At 39.6% G+C, this 21,350-nt stretch overlaps 1 protein-coding gene across 15 annotated transcripts in view; it reads left to right on the forward strand.

Moving 5' to 3' along the window:
- The window catches only part of EHBP1 (EH domain binding protein 1), a 206,149-nt gene that overhangs the window by 75,478 nt on the left and 109,321 nt on the right, over positions 1 to 21,350 (forward strand). For 11 of the 15 annotated variants that reach the window (XM_053973088.1, XM_053973094.1, XM_053973095.1 and 8 more), the window contains exons 6-10: positions 2,429 to 2,610; positions 3,687 to 3,826; positions 9,725 to 9,829; positions 10,554 to 10,676; positions 18,735 to 18,987. In XM_053973088.1, coding sequence (XP_053829063.1) covers positions 2,429 to 2,610; positions 3,687 to 3,826; positions 9,725 to 9,829; positions 10,554 to 10,676; positions 18,735 to 18,987 — 803 coding nt within the window. The remainder of the gene's footprint in view (positions 1 to 2,428; positions 2,611 to 3,686; positions 3,827 to 9,724; positions 9,830 to 10,553; positions 10,677 to 18,734; positions 18,988 to 21,350) is intronic. The other 4 variants (XM_053973092.1, XM_053973093.1, XM_053973099.1 and 1 more) reach the window with 1 other exon arrangement.

Below are 21,350 nucleotides of genomic sequence, written 5' to 3' on the forward strand. Positions count from 1 at the left end.
CTTTGGCCCACAAAAATGTTGTGAAATGAATTTCTTAGGAAGACTGAACTCGATTGCCAAGTGTATCTTGTTCTTCACAGCACATCAGGATATGTAGTGATAGGAAAATCTTCCTGCTCGTGGCTGGCTCCTTCCCTTTGTCCTGGCACCCTGCTGCCTGCATTCTCATCTCCCTTTTCCTCTACATCAGCTAACACCAGAAGATTCCATTAGGAATTGCTGATGATCATCTTCACCGGGAGAACTTCGCCTCTTCCTTATTCGTGTCTCTTATTCACTCTCCAATCCAGATAATCTGAAGGTGCAAATGACAAGATGATAATTTGTACATTAAGTAGATACTAAGTGAAAATGTAATTTCACATCATTTCAAAATTCTTCTGCCTCGCTATCTGTGTCTAGCTTTTGCATGCTTGCAAGTTTAATGTTGTGTGCTTTCTCTTCACTTCAGAACCACTATTGAATTGGAGATGGGGTTGGCTTATCTTGTTTGCTTTGACTTTTTTAGAAAAATCACTTTGATAAAGACAACATGTCTTATCTTACCAGATAAGATGGTGTATTTGTAACAAGAGAAAGTAGCTCTGCCCCCAGGTAGCCCTGTTTTTTGGAGTCACTGAAGCATATTGGTGTTCCCTGTGAGACCTAGTGGGAGGTCTGTGTGTTGCTCTCCTGGCATTGGGTGCACATAACAGGTGAGCCAGCACTGAGAAGGCATTTGTAGCTGCACAGGGAAATAAATCCAGATCTTTGTTGGACTGGGGATATTCACAGCTGCTGAGAAGTGATTTTGGTAGTCAGACTGAGAGGAGCACGTCAGAATACAGGCATGGTGTGGCTGATGAATGATTCATCTGGAAGGCTGCAAGCAAGCACCCACATTCATGATGTGTTCTAAGATCTGTTGATCTTGCTAAGATCAACATCTTACTGTCAACATCAACTATTCAAAATCTTCCAAGATGAGTTGTCTAAGATCCTGTTGGGTGTAGATGCCTGAACGGGCGCTGCAGTAAACCTCGCATTCTGTATAAGGAGTTGTGATGTTAGTTATTCTAAAGGCATGATACAATAACAGATTATTGTTGTTCATATCTGTGTAATAATGGAAACTCCCTGGTCGTACTTTCCATTTTACACATTGTCAGAACCTTGGGCCTTAATCTTGCTCTTTGATTGACAACTGCAGCCGGGGAAAGAGCACTCGTATTGTTTGTGAGAGTCGCATCTGTTCAACTTAATTCAGCTGAGAGTATTTGCATATTCTTAAGTATTTCTTCTGAGAGGGCCTAAATCCTTCTCAAGTGTTTGATGCATTTTTGAAATTCATTCATAAGGTATCTACATGCACTAATAGTTCTGTATAATATTGCTGTGCATAATCTGTCAGATAAGGCTAGTTTTTTAAACAAGGTATTCTTTGGGGATGACATATTACATTCTGACTTATTCTACTGGGCAGAAATGTCAAGTACTTTGAAAAAGGATGCTTGAATGTTTTGATTGAATTAGTATTCTTTATTCAACACAAATTGTCAACTGCAGTAAAATGTACTCTTATTGTGAGAACGTTTTTCAAAGAATTAATAGCAGGGCTTTTTTGTTTTATTTTTTGTTACTGGAGCTTTTTTACATAAAATTATTCCTTTCCTGATGATACTGATAATATATAGAACAAGAGAGTAGATTCTTAGATGCATTTTAGATTAATTTGTCTGAGGTGTTAAATCATGAGCAACACTTTTATATTGAAATACAACTTTGGCTTTTCAAATAAAATTCTGACTTTTTATCTATTTTGCTCTTTATTCTTTTCTTGCAAAATTTTTACCGATATTTTTGGAAGTATTGCCAATTTTAGTTTCAGAAACCTTTCACTCTTGATAGTACATGTACAGCACTAATGAGAAGAACCACTGCTCTGAAGGATATTCAGGTATTATATTTGAGCATGGAGCACACACTAGATGACCTCAAACCACTATGCAAAGAAATACATGCATGGTCCAAACCTATGTCTTCCACAGGCTGGAAGTTCCAGTCCAGAACTCTCCAAGTTTGGACAGAGTGTGTCCAATTTGCTGTGAAAAGAAATGAGAATATATTCCCAGCAGTTTAACTGGATGTGGGCTGTGGATCCGCTTCAAGCTCAAGCTTGGATCCCATAATGGAATAATGGAACACCACTAATCACGATGCTCAACCTTTTTGTTTTTCTAGTTGCACGAAGAAAGTGTTCAAAGCTGCACCACCATTAGTGACTGATCTGGTTTAAGAAATGGTTTTCTGTCACTCGACAGGGCCATAGTGATTTTTTTTGGGGAAAAAACCCCTACAGATTTAATAAGTGCATTTTTTGTTCTGTGCACATGCAGGTTTTGGTGTAACAGCACCTTTTACATTAGCTTTGTTTTTCTCTTGCTTTCAGGAATCTCCTTCTGGACGTAGAAAAGCGCTTGCCACCAGCAGCATCAACATGAAGCAATATGCCAGCCCCATGCCTACACAGACAGATGTCAGGTTAAAATTCAAGCCTTTGTCTAAGAAAGTGGTATCTGCCACACTACAGTTCTCCTTATCTTGTATTTTCCTGAGGGAAGGAAAAGCCACGTAAGTTGTTTGTTTGTTGGGGGTTTTTTAAAACCAGATAGTCTGCTTTGTGTTGCTTTTCAAAGAATCCTTTGGATAAAGAGCTCTTTTTGTATAGAATGGTGGAATTTGAGAGCATCCTTCAGCATACCTGTCATTCCTGCCATACTTGCTTTCTTAACTGAGTAAAAGTTGTTTCTTACTCTGATTTCTGCCTTGTGTTCTTCAGAGACAAATGGTTTGTGCTCTACTCTTACAGACATTTTAAATAACAACAGCTTAAAAGTATCTACGGGTCTGAAATGAGTGGGAGTGTGTGTTTATCTGCATGTGTGTGTTCATCCAACAATACCCTTGGCAGATTTCAAGGGAGCCCACTGATATTTCACAAAGAATGCAATGAGGACAAAGGCAGTTGGAAGGTGAGGGAGGGTGGAGTTAGAGTTAAGATTTTGGGTTGAGCACAAGAACATCCTGTGGGAAGAGTTCTCTTGGGCACTGATTACCATTCCCTTGGTTCTAGATTGTAAATTATTGACAGGGCTCTCATAGTACCCTGAACAAGGGATCTGAAAAAAGCTACTCTTTGTGAAAGCATTGGTTTCCAGTACATGTAAATAGACACTGCCTTTTTTTTTTTTTTTTAATCTTGTTAATAATTTCAGATCTTTAGAAAAGGGATTTTAATCCTGTAACAGCATCAGGAGTTATGAATGAATGTAGGTATTGCATGCAACATGTGGGCAGTAGGTCTGGCCAAGCATTTTCATTTTAACCAAAGCAGACCAGGCAAGCATTTGCCAACCTTTCTGGGCTGGTTTAAAATTTTAGGAAGCAATTGTTAACTCTTGATGCAAAGCAGTATTTTTTTACCCTTTACCATTTTGTTAATTGAAAACTTTCCCTTCAGAAATTTATATATATATTTATGAATTGTGTTAATTTTGTTTTTTCACTATATTCAAGATCAGATCTGATATCAGAGACCTCCCTGAAGAAAACATGAAAATATTTAAATAATTTTTAAGAATGCAGTAATATCAGATGTAGTATTAACAGGCTGCATTTTAATGCCTGGTGTGATGTTTGTTATTTAGGGATGAAGACATGCAAAGCCTGGCTAGTTTGATGAGTATGAAACAAGCTGATATTGGTAACCTAGATGATTTTGAGGAAGACAATGAAGAAGATGAAGAAAACAGAGTGAATCAAGAGGAAAAGGCTGCAAAAATTACAGGTTGGTTTTGCCACGGGCATTGTAAAATATAGTTTCCTTTGCTAATAGTCCCGTTTTTTTTATCCTTATGCTATATTTTTATTTCATTTTTAAAAAATCCTAACAATCAAAACAATATTTAGGATAGCTTGACTGAAGAGGAACCCATCCATGACTCAACGAAGTTTAATACTTGTGAATTCAAGAGCACTGATTTGTGTCTGTGTGTCCTGTTTTTGGGAGAGAATGCACTAAGGAGGTAGCATTTTAGGGAAGCAAAGAAGCAGTGTGAAGAGGAGCAGAAAAAGCAGAGGGAAAGGGTCAGTGAGCGAGAAGACAAGAGGAGAGGCTCAAGTGAAATGATGAAGAATTATTACGAGAATAAGTGCGAAATGAGTTGTGCCATGGACAGATGCTGAGGTTCTGCTCAATAACATGGCAATTCCAGGCTGCATATTGCTGCCTTTTGGGTGGGGGTGTCTGATGGAAAAGAAACTGGGAGGCTGTTAAAGGACTTTAATGAATTTGATAGCGAAGTTGTTTGAAGTGAGATAGTGTAACCACATTTGAATTGCTGATGAAAATGCTTAGTGTGGTCAGGATAGCTGAACTAATCGAGGCAAGTCAGATCAGGATGAGATGATGTTAAATTGTTGGTAGAGATCAGTGTGTAGTACTGCTCCAGATGGGTTCTGTAGGAACTCTTTGTGTAAAGAATCAGGAAAAGAAAATTAACTTCTGATGCCAGACCTCATAACTTCCAATGCTCTTTTAAAATGTCTGAAATAAAGGGATCCTTCTCCAGAGTGGGGGAAGAGCATCCCAAAGGGAGAAGTAAATTGTCAAATCTGTTCTTGAAAATTCAGAGGAACATTGGTTCAGTGTTATGAAACATTACTTTCATCACTTCTTTTTGAGCTTTCGTTGCAATCGAAAGGTTCAGCCTGAAGCATTTATTACTTAGTTACATTTAGTGTTGTGAAAGGATGCAAATATGTTTTCTGTATGCTTTACATATTCAGTTAAATATTTTTTACCCTGGCCAAATGTCTAGTTATGCTGTATGTGTCTGGCAGAGAGCATGTTGGAAAGTCTGGAATGAGATATCTGAGAAACCAGGATAATGTATTCATGTTCAGAGAGCAGAGATGTACCGGTCTGGTCACACTGAAATCATTCTGCAAGGTTGACTTCTTTCCCAGTGTAACCAGAATAAATCAGATCACAGCATCAAACAAAACCTGACCTGTTCACCAGGCCATTGGATAATCACAGAGAAGGCCAAATTAAGGAGAGGTAATGTTCATTTTATAGAAACTCCTTGCACAAGGGTTTTATTAGGATCTACCTGGGTACTGCACTGAGGACTACAGAAAACCCGGATGCAGATGGGCAGCAGGAGAAAAGTATCCAATCTTGCTTCTCAGCACTTGATTTTGCAGCATTCAACAAGGCTACAAATGATTGCTAAACAAGCAAAAGTCTGATCTGGGTTAGACTAGGCTGTCTACTATCCTTTGGGTATGGAGTAAACATCCCTGGAGATAGATGGGAAGGGTGAGCTGGCTGATGTGCAACCCAAGCTATTTTAGAGTCATTTCAGCTTTTCCATCTGCTATTGCAAAGGCCAAAATTATCTGTTCAAAACTAACAATACCTCCATGAAAGGCAGAAGTAATAAATACTTCACAGTACACAATTTCTGTGCCTTGCTCGGCCTGCTCTGACACTGTTTTCTAACCATACAAAATGGGAGTGTTGAGTTGGATTTTTTGTAAATGAATCATGATGTGGGGAAGGTCAGCCTTGGACTTTTTCTTCTTATGTTGGTTACAACAGCTGAGTTGCTTTATGAGCCTGGCCAGCTTTTTCCACCTGTGAGAAGGAGAGGGATGTTGAAGGGGAATGAATGCATGCAATTTCCCAAGCAAATGGGAGAACATAAAACATAGGGCAGTAAATAAACATTAATAAATAAGATGTGAAGTATCTATTTCAACATGTGCTCAAGATTGATTTCATTGGCACTTGCAGTGACTCCTGTAATAAATATAATGAATGGGGAAAGCTAGGAGAAGAGCTGAGGAAGCAAGGGAGAAGGAGGTAGGAATCATTGTAGAAAAGCAGGAAAAAATTTAGAAAAAGGGAAATGTAACAAAACTGATGTAGCAAAGAACTCTTTCAAAAGCAGTGTTCCCAGAATACCATAAAGTTAATTGAGGAAGTTACATAACCCTTTTGAAAGCTTGCTGCTACCAACATTTTCTCCTCTTTTTGCCGTGCTGGGTGTTGGCAGCTGAGGAGCTGGAATGCCTCACTGACTCAGAGTGCCCCGTGGCAATCACCTCCTTTCCCAGCTGTAAAACTGGGGATACTGCCTGAAACACCTCACAGCAGCCATGGCAGCAGCACACACTTAGTGTTTGTGATTGGGCTTGCAATGAGTAAAGTGCAAGTAGCAAAGAGGGAGGGATTGTTCTCCTGCTTTTGGCTCCAGGTTTGCTCAGTGCTGACTTGATGTCTGAAAAGTTGTCGTTCCCAAGGCACAGCTGCAAGGGGTGCTGCAAGTCTTTCATCAGACACTGTTCCTTTATGAAGTGTGCAACAATTTCTGTTGGCTTTGTTTGTGGATTTTTTTTTCGTTGTGCCAAAGTTGCAGTTTCATAGATGAACATATATATCCACTGCTGGGAGAACAAGGGAGGTCTGCTGTGTGGGGCTCTAGATGGTGCAGGTGAGTTAGGAAATGCTGCTTCTCTTCCTTGATGGGTTACCTTACTTGGAATAGGTATCTGTGCCTCTGTTTCTTCAGCTGTGAAGTAGGTGGTGCAATACTGACTGACCTCAAAAGCACTGGAATTTGGAGTGGTCAGCATGGAACTGTTGTGATATTTTCCACTCCAAGCACTGCTTTCACTTGGAGAAATCTCCCTCCATCTCAGGCTTTCCCCTACTTCCTTCCAGTATTTCTCGTTGAAATTTTTCATGTGTAAAAGCTGTTATCTTCTCCAACTGTTCTGTGTGAAGTTGAACATTGTTTGTTGCCACAAATTACATTTCAAATATTTAGTTTCTACACTGTCAATATACATGGATTTAAACCTCCCAGAATTATCCTGTCCTTAGTCTTCAGTGGAGCACAAGACATCTTGTACTTGAAGAAAATATGCCTCATAACTCACAAACAGGGCAGTAATAAATATGTGCTTCTCTTAATGTTTTAATTCCTGCTTAGAGCCTCATGCTGGGGTTAATAGCTGCCTTCTGCTCCATCTGCCTGGGAGCACAGTGGCTGTCATGGGGCACCACATGGAATCAGGAACGTGCCCATGTGCCACCTATTGCAGGAGCCTCAATCCCAGCATGTTTCAAGAGCAAGCTTCTGGATAGCAATATGTGTAACCTTTTTGCAATTGCAAAACCATACCTCTCCTGACAACTTCTGGTACATTTACTCTTTTTCTTTGTCAGGATCACCAAGCTGCAAAAAAAAAAAAAAAAAAAAAAAAAAAAAAAAAAAAAAAAAAAAAAAAAGAGAGAGAGAAGAATGAAAAAAAACCCCAAAAACCAAACCAGTGATTTATGTGACATACTTGTAGAACAAGCTAATGTATGTTGGTAGATAATGAGATTTATAAAAGATAATATAGGATATAAATCTCCAACCTACCATTTCCATACTCCAAAATATGACATAAACCATTTAATATTGTAATAAGAAACATTGTAGTGCATATGGGTGTTTAGGTTGGCAGATAAGACCAGGTGATTCAGACCACATCAAAGAACTCCCTCTTTTTAAAGCTCTGAACTTAATTTGTTATTTTCTGACAATAAAAACTGAATTATGATTTTTTTTTCCACATGCTGACATAATACATTGTAAATCATGTCAGCATCTGAGCCTGTTTTTAACTACTAATTCGTTAGTACTGCTGTTTTATGAGGTCAGCTCTGTTTTATTTGATTACAGAAAGGTATGTTCCATTGTCTTATCTCGAGTCCTAAAAATTTGCAGAAGATAGTATTATATTATGCAGATTTCTCAGGTGTATGTATTGTTTTATACTGAGAAAGCTAAGTTTTGGGACAGTTTTGGTGTTATTTTTTAGGATAATAGTCTTGTCTGTTTGGAATAGTAGTTGGACTAGTTTGGAGCTAAAAATAAGGAAGTGAAGATGATTAAGTTAACCCTATGTAGACAGATCTAAGTGTAAACCCATGTTAGCACATTTATGCTTTAAGGTCAAGATCAGTTGGGAGATGCATTACAGAGGAATTCTGCTTGGGGTTTGTCACTGTCAGCATTTAGGATGTCCAATAGATACTGGCAGAGTAGGTAATTTCCCTTGGTAATTTGCAGATTGGCATGTCTTTGCAAAGCAGTTTAAATTTGCCAAAGAAGTTTTTATCCATGTGACAGAAATATTATCAGGTTCTGGTCTGCTTTGGGCTTCAGTTTATTTGTGCTGTCTGTGAAGGCAGGAAATCAGAAGGGGTGTCAGTGTGTCAGCTATGAAAAAGCCCCCCTGTTCCCTTCCCCCCTGGAAGTTCTGGGTGGCCATGAGCACCAACATGAGTTGAGACAGTCAGGATGCTACTCAATTTTTGCCTCAGTTCGATATCTTCCTCCCTAAAACTAATTCATTGAGTAAAGACAAGTTTTGCTTTCCCAAATAAAAGCCAGATGAAAAAAAGTCAAGTTCAAAACAGCAGTAAACTAAAAGTGTTACTGAGATGTGTACACAAGAAATTAAACTTTAAAGGAAATACAAGAATGACTGGCATGAAGCTTTAAGCTTTAAGCATTAAGCTTTTACCAGAAGGCATCATCCATTTATTTCATTGGGAAAAGACAGGAGATGAAAAAGGCTGTCGGTGGGGCAGTGATACTCAACAAGCAGGATCATCTCTCCTGCACAGGTTTCTCTTGCCTGTTTGTCATCTGGAAGGATGAGGAAGGCTGTCCCCTCTCCACAGAAATTTATGCTCAGGTCTCTCAGAGATGCCCCAGGCTCAATCCCCATTACTAGAAGCTTCCATTTGTCAGATGCTGTGGATGGGACTGCTTAGAGGGGAGCAGAGAGGAATTTTTCCCCTTGGGCCAGAAGCCACTCAGACCCAATTGTTTTTGTCTTTCTTTCCTTCCAGAATTACGGAGTCACCCCCATCTTGACTAGAATTAAACATGTAACACATTTTAAAAATTACTAGTTCATGGTAATTTAGAGCTCTCCACTGTGGATTGAAGGTGAAATAGGATTTTAACAAACAGCAAGGTGTTACTTACACAGCATGACAATGAAAATTCAGGTGATATATACATTCAGTTTACATTCTTCTGGCACAATACTGATCATGTATTTTAGAACTGTTTCGGTAAATTGAGCTTGTCATAGATCAGAATGTATGGTGACTAACTGTAAATGTTAAATTGTCAGAGTGTGTATATAAACAAAAAAACATTAAAATGCATATTGTATAGGTTAGTTTGCTGTACCCTTAAGGGTTTGGGAAGGAGATAAATTGGTCTGGGGCTGATTTGTGTTAATCAACAATGTTTTCATATTCAGGTTTTCTTCATGAGCAGGAAAAATCTTTAAATTATATCGAGTACATCTATTTAAATTTTCAACTGATGTGCATAATACTTGTCCTCATAAAACTAACTATTGTTGCTGACATCATAACCTGGCTAGGTTTTGTTTATGTCTTGTTAACTGAGTTTCATGTTAAATTATCCCTGAAGCACCTACACAGGTACTTTGCTGTAGTTATATAATTGTAAGGACACGATCTAAATGTATTCTTCTAGCCTCTCTCCCTCGCTCTCTCTCTTTCTGGTAACAGTGTTCGTTCCACTTCTGTTTCATTAAATGCCCTTGCCTTACGTTTGTCTTGACTGGCTTCTATTTACAGAAATTGTAAACCAGTTGAATGCTCTGAGCAGCTTAGATGAAGATCAAGATGACTGCATAAAGCGAGCAAATATGCCTTCAGCTAAATCAGCCAGTTCCTCTGAAGGTCTATGAGCTTTCATCCTTTCTTTCTGTTTCTGATTGTATTTACTGTGACCCATTACCTTTTGACTCCTGCCTGTATTCAGCTGTCAGTTTTATCTCTGTGCTTCCACCCAGCATGACTCTCAGTAATTTGTAGTGCATCCAACAGGTAACAACATGATAGAGAAAGAGCCTGTCTCCGCTACAGCTCCGTTGTCATCTGATAATGAACAAGAAAGAAAAAAAATTACCAAAAAAAAAAAAAAAAAAAAAAAAAAGAAAGAGAAACCACCAGACCCTAAGCTTAAAACACTAGTTGTGTAGTCAGTAATACTTGACCTTTCTAAAGTGACAAAATGTCCTCTCTCTGCTTTTATGTGCACGTTACATCCAAAAATTAAAATTTCCTGCCGATAAGTTAGCATGGATGTGAACAATCAAAATCACCGTATTTAGCTTGTTAGATGTTCCACAACATTTATTTAATGAAGGAAAGAGAAGGCTTTTTTAGAAGTAATTTCTGTTACATAATGTTCTGATCAGCAAGTAGAAGTTTCATTCATTTCACTTTTTTTTTTCTCCCTTTGTTGATGTACTTACTGGACTGTGTTAACTTAGTCGTGCAGTTCGTGCCATACCCTGGTGCAGTGTTTCAAGGGACTGTTGACACGGGGCTTTTTGAGCTCCAGATATGTTGGATGAACAGTTTGTCTCTATTTTAAAACAATATTCCAATTTGTTTGTAGAGCTTATCAATAAGCTTAATTTTCTGGATGAAGGGGAGCAAGACCTGGCCAACTCCAGCACGAACCCTTTTGGTGATCCTGACACAGCAGAATTAAATCCATTTGGAGACCCTGATGTAGAAGGTAATGAATTTGTTTTACATAATTCATTGTTACTTGCAAATACTTTGTGAAACATGATTTTTATTGCTTTACGGCTATAAGTGAAAAATTTTAATTGATTAAATACAATTATTTCATATAGCACTGAGGTAGCAATAGCAATGATCCAGTTGCCACTAGAACATTGTTTCATTTTTTGAGTCACATCCTTTGTATTGAGGCACATTCTGTGTATTTGCCACTGTGGGCTACCAGCTGGAGCAGAGACTTTTAGACCTATCAGGTGTGTTCCTAGTACTCACCTTATGTGGTATGAATGAGCAACATTCTGTCAGACAGCCCTGCTCCACGTGGATGATGGTTTATATCATAATTTCCTTCACTGCAATCTTCACAGCATCTCAGCTATTCTTGGTTAGCGCTAATCTTCATTATTACAATTTAGTTTTCTTTCTTTTATTCTTCCTTTTTTTTTTACTTTTATAGCTTCCTCAGTTAAGCCTTCTGGCATTGTGCCTTGCACCACATGCAAGGTGTTAATCCCCTTTCCAGACTGACATGCCCATTCTTGTTCCATTTGGGTGAGATGTACAACTCCTGTACATTTTTTATCTGATAAGATTTCGGCCGTAAGGCCAGAAGGGAGCACCAGGACAGCAAACATCTCTGCTGTCCTCTACTCCATGCCCAGATATGTAGGCTCCCATCTGCTGGATGTATCCCTTTTAGCTTGCAGCTGCTCAAAAGGCCAATTCATAGTTAATTCCCAAGTTTGAAGCTGTACCCTTTCTTGTTTAAAGCTCCAAGACTTTTCTTCCTACAGAAAATACCAAGTCACTCTGTAATGGTGATGGAGAAGTGAGCAGGAGCAGCCCAGGGGGCAGCCAGGGGATTTCTAAGGTCAGGTCAAAGAGAATGGATTTCCAAGCTGCAGTTTCCCCCTGTGGTCACACGCTTTCTTTGGACAAGCTGAATGTTTACTCACAACACAGTTTTTCTGCCTTCGGAGTCTGCAGGGAATGATGTGGGTGGGGATCAAGTCCTGTCATACTTTGACTGTGGTGTGACTCACAGCTTGTATTTCTGAAACAGGGACGTTGCACTATCTTCTGTATTTGGCAACTGAAGCCATAAAGCCACTAGCTTGGGCACCTTCTCCCTCCTGTAAAGTTGTCAGGTTTTTCTAGAGCTGCAGAAGTGAGTTGTTTCAGCTTTGTAGATACCAATATATGTGGATTAGGTTCTGGTGTCCTAATCTTTGGCTTTATTTCCTATCTGTTCCTTGACAGTGATCCCTTAGGATCATGGAAGGAAGCAGAGTAAGTGGGAATGTAAAGCCCTCTGGTAGTCCATAAATAACTTGCTCTAAGAGGCACAGTCTATATTCCTTTCCTCCTTCTCTGCTTTAGGAAGAGGAGTTCCCTTCTCCATGAAGAAAGCTGTACAAGTCCCATCCTACCTAAACTGCTTTTTCCAAACCTAGCTTTTCTTTCCTTTGCAGAGAGAAACCATTCTGGAAGAAAGCAGTGGATGTTCTGGCCACAAAATACAGTGACTCTCATCTTGGGGACAGGGAGAAACAGCTGGTGTTTCTTAGTATTGGAGTAGCTTCATAACTTGTGTTAAGCTCACTATGAGCAGCCTGCATCCAAGACAGGATGTTGTGCTTATGTTCCTAAACCACTCCCAGCCTATCAGGGGCATGGTTTTTTTCAGTTGATTGTGGTTCTTTTGGTGACCTCTGCCTTTACAGTCATCTTCAGTCAGAAGTGTGGACACTTTTCTGTATCTTTGGTCTGTTCTCTGTACTTGGGACAGTCTCTGTGATCAGACTCTTGGGTCCCATCTGCAGCTGTGGGCAGCAGTGCTGAGTTGCTGGGTGTGTGAATGCCGAGCGTTACTCCCACGCACAGTCACTGTCATGCAGCAGTCAACACACCATAACAGGACAGTGTTTGGGATAAACAGGGTGTCACTAAATTCTTCCTACTGTGTCATAAGGTGTTTTTTATTTGGGAGGAGTGGACCTTCTGTAAGGTTCATGTGACAGTGTCTTCCTGGAGCACTAAACCAGGCTGGAAGATTGGCTGAAAGAATGATTCCCGGGCTATCAGACAAAGAGTTGGACATCTGCTGTGGCATTTTTAAAGCTTCTATGTTATGATGAGTGCCTCCTGAGGGATTCTTCTTTTTACCTCGGACACCTCTGAGAATCACTGGTTCTTCCACTCCAGACCTGTCTTGTACCTATAATGGGAGCTGGTTGTGTTCCCATTACCTTGCTTGGCCTTCTTGACATGTGCCTTTCCTCCAGTCCTCTTCCTCCACAGAAAATTGAGGGGGAGAAAAAAATGGTGCTGAGACAAATTAGAGAAGATGGTTTTGGTCTTCAGCAACAGCAGGAATCTGCTGTGTTTTTCTATGGCTAACTGGATCAGTGTCTCTACATTGGGGAGCACCTAGACATTACCATTTTGGGGAGATTTCCCTTTGTTTTGAAATGCAGTTTAAGGCTACGCAAGATCGTAGTTGTTCTCATCCTGTTGCCCAACTCCTGAAGGTTGCCCTGTTTGTGTCCCATTATTCACTCATGATTCTTCTATTCTGAGACCTCAGTGGAACTTTCAGTACTGCCATCTCTTTCTAGGAAGCTCTTTGAGACTGTGCCTGCTTGTTTGCTTTTGGATCCTGAAGTGAATGTAACCTTTTTGGTGGCCACCCCAGAAGCTCAAGAGCATGACAGAGGTTCAGGAGTTTAAGGCAGGCTTTCTCCTACAGGCTTAAAGAGTCACATTACCTGTTTCACTTGTCTTGTGATCTGCTTAAATCAAGAGATTAACTTTTTATGTGTGCAGGGATGAGTATTTTTCTGTTCACTTACATGTTAGTCTCTTTATCTTTTTATCTGGACAAGGCATAATCTGGAATTTAGACTTTGCGAAAGTTCCGAGTCTTCTGTAGAATTTGTTACTTAATTTCCCCAAGACGTGCAGAGCAGCCAGCTGGAGCCTCCTTTCCTGAGTACTTTGCCATCAGATGTGAGGAGGCAGGATTTGCTATTTGGCAGAGATATTCCAAGGATATTCCTATCAAGCCTGTAACGTGTGTGCTCAGTCACCCAGAGTATGAATATGTATGTATTGACAGTCACTGCAAGAGAAAGGAGGATTACTTGCCAGTAGATACTTGTTTCCTAGACAGATATTTCTTGTGCCTGTTCACAAACCAGCTACTTTCCCTCTATCTTCCTAATCCCATAATCACTTAACCCTGGGAATATGGGGTGGAGAGAAACTAAAGACGTGAGCGCTTCCAGCACCCGTGTGCACGCTGTAGGTGTGGTGCATGGCAGAGGGTCATCAGCGAGCTGGCTCTGGAATGCTGCTGGGATTTAAAAAGTCCTCAGTGTCAGTGATTTTACACACACAGCAGAGTGAATGTGCATATCAACAACTCACCTCAAAAAAATCTTCAGATGTGTTTCTTGGTTGACCTGTCAAATTGAGGCTTATTCCTTCTGTATCTACTAGGTCAACTAGACATTAGAAATCTGGGAAAATCAAAAATAATCTTTTTGAACAGTACATCTCTATAGCTTTATACTAGATAACCTTTACATGATCGTATGAGGACTACCTTTTGGATTTTTAATCACAGTGAAACAGAATTATAAAATCAGTTAATTTCTGTGCAAAATATTTACTTGGGGAAGTCAACATGTACAACAAATGAGAGTAGAAAACCACAACACGCTTTCATCAATACAGACATTTTTTTTTTAATTTGGTGGGGAGTACAAAATTTTAAGTTGCGTATGACCTAAACAACACACACAAGACGTGAGGGTAACTCTTTGCTGGTACCCCCTGTCATTTAGACCACCATTTACTTCAGCAGTGTATTTCATCACCTTGTGTGTGGACTTCTGAGCTCCCTGCTGGGTGTTTTACAGTGAAAATGAAAACAGTGTTACAATGCAGCAGCGAACCCCAAATCCTTCCGGGGTACTCCTACGCACAGAACCAATTGAGAGGCAAATGGTGCCTCCATCCCTTCTATTTCTTCATGAAAAGCACTGTGTTGTGCATGTATGAATGAAAGGATCAGAAAATCACCAGTGGTGGATGGGGATGCCAGTCTTTACTCTTTCTAGAAGCACTGGGCAGTTCCACCTTTGCCTGGTGCTGTTTGCTGGGTGCTCACATCCCGTGGTGCCAGTCAGGCAGCCAGAGGAGGAACCGAGCACCTTTCACATGTGGCTGCTGCTTTCATCCTCTGCCAAGGGGAAAGTGGTATGTGTGATGTTTTGGTGGAGGTTTTGTTTGGTTTTAAGGGCTGTGTCACAATGTGTTTGTGTTACAAAAGGCAAGTGGGTTGAAGGGCAGGGTGATTTCTGGAGATGCTCTGGCTGATTGTGCAGATAGGTAGTGCCAGAATGATTATTATCACAAACAGTCTTTCTCAGTGGAGTTAGGGCAAGTAATGTTTCCAGAATCTGGCACAAGAGCAGCTGGTGCTTCTGCTGTAGTAATACTTCTACCTCTCTTGTTGTCACTCCTGCCCCTGTGGCTTTATTACTTAATCATGCAAAATTATTTTGTGTTTGACCCTTGACGTGCCAAGCTGCAAGCATCTTTTTCTTTTTTTTTCTTTTTTTTTTTTTAATTCATATCAGTGGAGAGACTGGAGTCCTTGTGGAGCTGTGATGAATGATGTGGGGAAAGCAGGGGAATCTGTGCTGCCTTCTGAATGTAAAAGCAGCTTCAAGAGGGAAATAGACCCCTTCTAAGCTGTTGTATGTTTAGCCTGCCAAAGTGCACTTCTCAGCTCTTTGAGAAAATGAGTCTGTTACAGAAAAGTGACAGGTGACAGTGGGTGTGGCTTTAAGAGAAGTGCTGTTGAATCATCATCATAACAACTTAATTTGCTATGGAGAGGCTTGTGATGACCAACATTTGACACAAAACTTGTTCTAAAGGGTTTCAAAGATCCCGTGGGAGAGAACCTGTTTGGGTTCAGGTGGGGACCCTTGTGGGAACAGTCTTTCCCTGTGGGAACATTGAAGGAAGCAGAAGGGAGAGGAAAATGGTATCCTGGATGGCAAGAGTAGAGAGAATGAGTAGCCAAGTTAAATGGATTTTAGATGTGCCTTACAAAATTCTGCCTATAAAAGTATCTTGAGAATGATATTTATAGAAGCTTTTTTAATTTCAGCCTTTGTGTAGGATTTTGTGAAATATTTTAGTTAATAACAAGCCAGAGGTGTCTGAGCACTTATATGTAACACTGTGTGTGTAAGGCCAAACATGTAGTTCCTGTTGAGCCAATGAAAAAGAGAAATAATTTTGTCATAGTTAGGGTTACAGCACTTGATCCAGTGTCGAAATAGAAAGAATTGCAAAAACCATTTGCATTGCCCCTTAAAATTTATCAGATTTAAACAAGCATTTAACTCATTGTTTCCAGGAGACACTTAAAAGCAAATAAAAAATAAAAACTTTATGAGATTGTTTCCCTGAATGTTTTTAACTTCAGGATATATTACTGACTTTCCTTCTTGTGTGTTATCAGAAGGTTTCCCTCAGATATGATAATGTGTATTTATCAACAGATTAATGTGCAGGTGCAATGATCCATCATATGGAGTTGCAGAAGCAGCTATTTGATGTTGTCCACTCTCTTGATAAGATATTCTAATATCTGAACAAAGTTTAAAGTAGTTAAAAGTTTGGTTAAAGCTTTGTCAATAAGCCACACTATTTGAACAAGGTATCAGTCATTTTTCTGCATTTCATTAGTTATTTTTGCTTTTTGTATGGAACTGTCTTCTGAGGACACATCTCCAAAGCACTTCTGCTTGCTGTAGTTCATCAAATCACTAAATGTGTGGGTAATATTTGAGTAGTGTTCTGACAACCACGAGCTTCAAGGCATGGTGTGTACAGTATATACTGTGTATACAGTCAGGGTGGGATTTGACTCCCCTGACTTTAAAAACAGTTTGGACATGTGCCTGTAAGCTTTGAGTGTCAAGGAGTCAGCTCAGCTGCAAATACCCACACTAAGGATATCTCAGGGCAAGCAGAGTGAAGCTTTTGCTTGCCTTGACCACCTGCACTGGACACTAGAATGACCTATGTCTATACAGAACCACTCTTCCAGTTTAGCTTAAAATAAATGAACAAATACATTTTAGATATTGGGCTCTCTTTAGATATATTTAATCTATAGTACTCTGAGGGATTTTTGCTTGATTTGATCATATTTGTGCTTTTAAGAACTTCTGCCTTAAATGCTTTTCTCTTGTCAGTTAAGTTATAGACCTTCAATATTATTTCACTGCAGCTTTTTCTGAAACAGCTTTCTTAAAAGGATATGGGCTTATGGTCACATCACCACATAACCTGGGGTTAATACACATCACCTGCTGTGCAGTAACTACACTTTCTCCCAGGAGAAGTTCCCAGTAGTTTATTCCCTTCTCTTAAGGGCTAAGCATTTACTCTGGGAGGGGAGTGAACACGTGCACTACAGCTGACATACTGCAAACACACACCCTGGCCTTTTCCTGCAGCTGCTTGTCTGTGTGTTCGTGCTCCAGCATGGGGCTCCTCCACAGGCTGCAGGTGGATCTCTGTAGTCCTGAGAAGAGCTAAAGCCTTTCCTGCTCTGAGCCTTTGCCCTGAGCTAGTGACTAGTGCAGTGTATAGACAGGTAAAGGCACTACCTGCAGCCAGGGATCATATTCCTATCCAGCTAGGAATGGCTCTGGTTCACACTCTAAGTTAGAGCTGGTCACACTGCATGGGGTAGGGCTTTCCATCACCTTGGGCTGTGCTAATAGCTGGGTTCAGGGTGAGCTGCATGTTTGCTGGCAGGGCAGAGAGCTCTCACATTTTCTAGCAATTCACCAGGATTAGCAGCTTTGGTACATCATCCATCCAAACTCATCTAAGCACAGTGCTTCCCTTTGTTCATTGTGTGACCAGAGATTTTGTCTTCCCAAATATTTCTTCAGTGAAAAATCCACTTGGAAGTCCATAGTTTTATTTTTTAGACTCTTGTTACAAATAACTGTTAGAGTTGATTTGTTAAACCTTAAAAGTATGTTTAGTCCAGTTTAGTAACCATACCTCTGAAAAACACACATTTTTCATTAATAATAATGTGGATGTGGTTACTGAAAGTTAGGTTTTAATGATGCTGCATTGAAGTTCCTATTTGCCTAGATTTTGAAAGTACATTACATCCAGTATTGAACAGCACTGCGGATTATTTGATGCTGCAAGAAGAGTAGAATTAACATTACCTGTTTGTCTTTATAACAAATGTTGTATTGCTCTATGGGGATTGGCATTATTCAGTATCCAGAAGCCCTTCAGTGTAGAATAACAGACACTGCAGAAAGGACATTACACAGAGAGCAGCATGCAGCTCCAGCTTGCCAGTAACTTTTTGTTGTAAAGCCCAAATAAAAGATGAGTGATTTGATTATCTATCTCTTTAGGGTTAATTTAAATTCGTTTTTACAGTGAGATTATGTATTGTTACCAGGGGCACATGTGTTTTGAAATGTAATTACTGGTCCTACTTAATAGCTGATTTTTAGTTCACTAATTTTAAGAAATTAAAAGGCCACCTATTTATTATCACCATTCTTAAATCCAGTAATATTATAAAATACAGAATGTCTTTTTTCTTTATTAAAAGCTCCAATAAATATGTAGGAACATTTTGTTAGAACACAAACTGGCTAATAGTTTGTGAAAATGGTTTTATATCTGTTGTGATGCCATTTATATGACAAATAAGAAAACTTAATAATTGATGTTGAAGGTGCTGTAGTAAGTGAGAAAATGAAGCCTATTCAATCAATATAGTCTAAATTAAAAGACATTTTGAAAGACCTATTTTGGAATAAACAAGCATGAAAATTCACCTAAGGCTATAACTTTATGTGTTGAGAGTTAAGAAGTAGACCTTTACATATGCCTTTAAAACATAAAGATCTGATTAAATGGTTTCAAATTTTTAATTCGTTAAATCTCTTCAATTTTCTTTTTTGTTGTTATTTGGTAGAGCTTCACCCTGAAAGAGCTTCATCTTCAAAGCCAGAAGAAAGTTTCCATGTTGACAGTTACAATCCCTTCAAGGATGAAGATGCCCCAGAGTACTTGAACCCATTTGATGAGCCAGGTCACCCACCTGAAGCACCTGGAAGTGTAAGAGACTCTCCTCCACAACCTGCAAAAAGGAAAAACATCAGGCCAGTGGATATGAGCAAATACCTCTATGCAGATACCTCTAAAGCTGAGGAGGAAGAGCTGGATGAGTAAGTATGATTCTCCATCTTTCAGCAGCTTTGCAGGCATTAGTAGTGGGATCCCTGGCTTAATCTTGAGGTGTATTGGGTTGAACCATGGTGATCCTTAATCACCTCCTTAGGACAGGCTCATCCTTGGGCAGCCCAGCAGCAGGAAATGCCATACCCCCAGGTCATGCTATTCAGCTGAACATGATCAGTGAGGAAGCTTTCCTTTGCCTTACTGATAGCAAATGACTTCATAGGGAACAAGTCTGTGGACCTTTCTGAGACTTTATGCCCTGACAATTGCTAACGAGCCAGAAATCAAAGGAGCAAGAGCTTGGGCCTTCCTCTCCCTTTTGCCATTATCTTTGCTGCATAAAAGTAGTATTTTTTGCCAATGATAACAGGGAGTTTGTTTTATCTTGATGCAGTATGTAGAAAGGGAAGAGCATTTTGCAATCTGCATAGCACATTTTTTTGCTATGAAATATATAAAGTGAATATATACGGGAAAGATAACACCATATGCACTTACTTAGGTTGTTTCTTTCAGCATGACCACACATAAAACTTATAAATTAACACTGACTGTCTTGTATGACAGTATAGAAACTATGAGGAAGGGAGAACTTTTTGCAATTCCTTGGGAGGTTGGAAGGTGCATCCTTAATCCTTGTTTGTGGTCATTAGTCACCAACCACACCACTCATGAGACAGTTTACGGTGATTACATCTCGAGCAATTTTACAGACAACAATTCTAATTAACATTTAATTTTACATTACTTAATGAGATTTATCATGGCATGACATTTGCATTATTTCAATATTAACAGATGTATGGTATCAACATCTTTCTGTTTCTCTGTCCTAGCTGTGGTCTAGGAAATGGAAGGGTTCCCAGGCACTCTAACAGAAACATATAAAGGGCTCTGCAGAGTTTTTTTCCTTTTAAAGCTCTGTAGCCATGAACTTCATGTTGATGTTTGGTTTGTGAAAAGTAAAAGGAAAAAAAAAAAAAAGAGCATTGGGACTGATGCCTCTGCCAGCTCCATTTGTCAGGACAGTGCCTGAACAGATATCATTGGTTGCTGTGTCTTCAGAGGACAGTGTCATCACACTGACAGCCACACCAGGCATTCCTGGTCATTCCCTGGTCACCAGAATCTGTAGGGAATAAAAATGTGTGTATTTTACACCCACCAAGATACAGGTATAGAGGACAACAAAGATTGAGAGGAGCAGAAAGAAAAAAAAGCCACATGGATGAGCAAGTGAAGAATTTTCTCTGTTTTCTGTTTATGCTTCCATTTCCACCTGAGGCACATCTATGCCAAAGGGGCTTGTGGCAGGATTGTAACCCTTCCTTTTGCTGTGTACTGGACTTTAGCCCTTGGTTAACAACAGCCTCCTTCTTGTTTTAATGACTTCATTTGCTTCATTGTTTTTTTTTTTTTCAAAGATAAAAATAAATTCCCCATAGGTAGGTTCTACTTGAACATAAAGCTGGTCTGTATTTTCATGATAAAGCAGTGTCCTGTGGGAAGATGGAAGGATAAAGACTCAGTAAACACTTGAAAATCAATTTTTTACATCTTTTGCATAACTTTTTTATATGCTGAGCTCCAAAGTAACCTTCCTCTCCACATTTTCCTCTGAAGTTACAGGAGCAATACATCATACAAAAAGACCTGGAGACCATTTGTTGAGTGCATTGTTGAGGTGTGGCAAGGAGAACCCTTGAATCTTTATACTGAAACACTCTGGAGGAATGAGTGTAATGATAAAAGTCCAGTCTAGAAACACAGAACATGTAACATTAGATCACCTCTACAAACACTATTTTGCCTCATCTCATGTCCTTAATTTTCAAATTTTTAAGTAGCAAGCTTTTGCTAAGGCATGGTCTGGTGAGCACCAAAGGCAAAATCTATGCAGGCAGTTGGTGGTTTTTGAGTGCCCTCAGTCATGAGGGTTTATGTCCAGATGTGTATTGTTTTTACCTACTGTGAATATTGATGTGTTTATTATCTGCATCAGTGGGTAATCTTCTTCCAAGCCTACAGAAGTCTAGGTTTCCTTGTCAATTTGTGACAGAGAGTTCCACAAGAAAACAAGATCTCTAATGCAATGTGTTTCTTTTGTTGATTGCAAATAAATTCCCTTTCCAGTCCCATACTGTCTCTTCTGCTGGCTTATCAAAACAACAATTAGTGGTGTTGGATTTACCTGCCATAAACATTTGTTGTCTTGTCTGTCTCTAGCATGTTCACCTTTCCTTGTCACTTGTCTGAGTGCTAACTTTTTCAATCTCTCTTCATACAGAAGTCTCTTCATCTCTCTAATCATTTCCACCGCCCGTCTCTGGACCCTGTTATTTCTTCTGCT

The sequence above is a fragment of the Vidua macroura genome, chromosome 3, assembly GCF_024509145.1.
Source record: "Vidua macroura isolate BioBank_ID:100142 chromosome 3, ASM2450914v1, whole genome shotgun sequence".
NCBI lineage: Eukaryota > Metazoa > Chordata > Aves > Passeriformes > Viduidae > Vidua > Vidua macroura.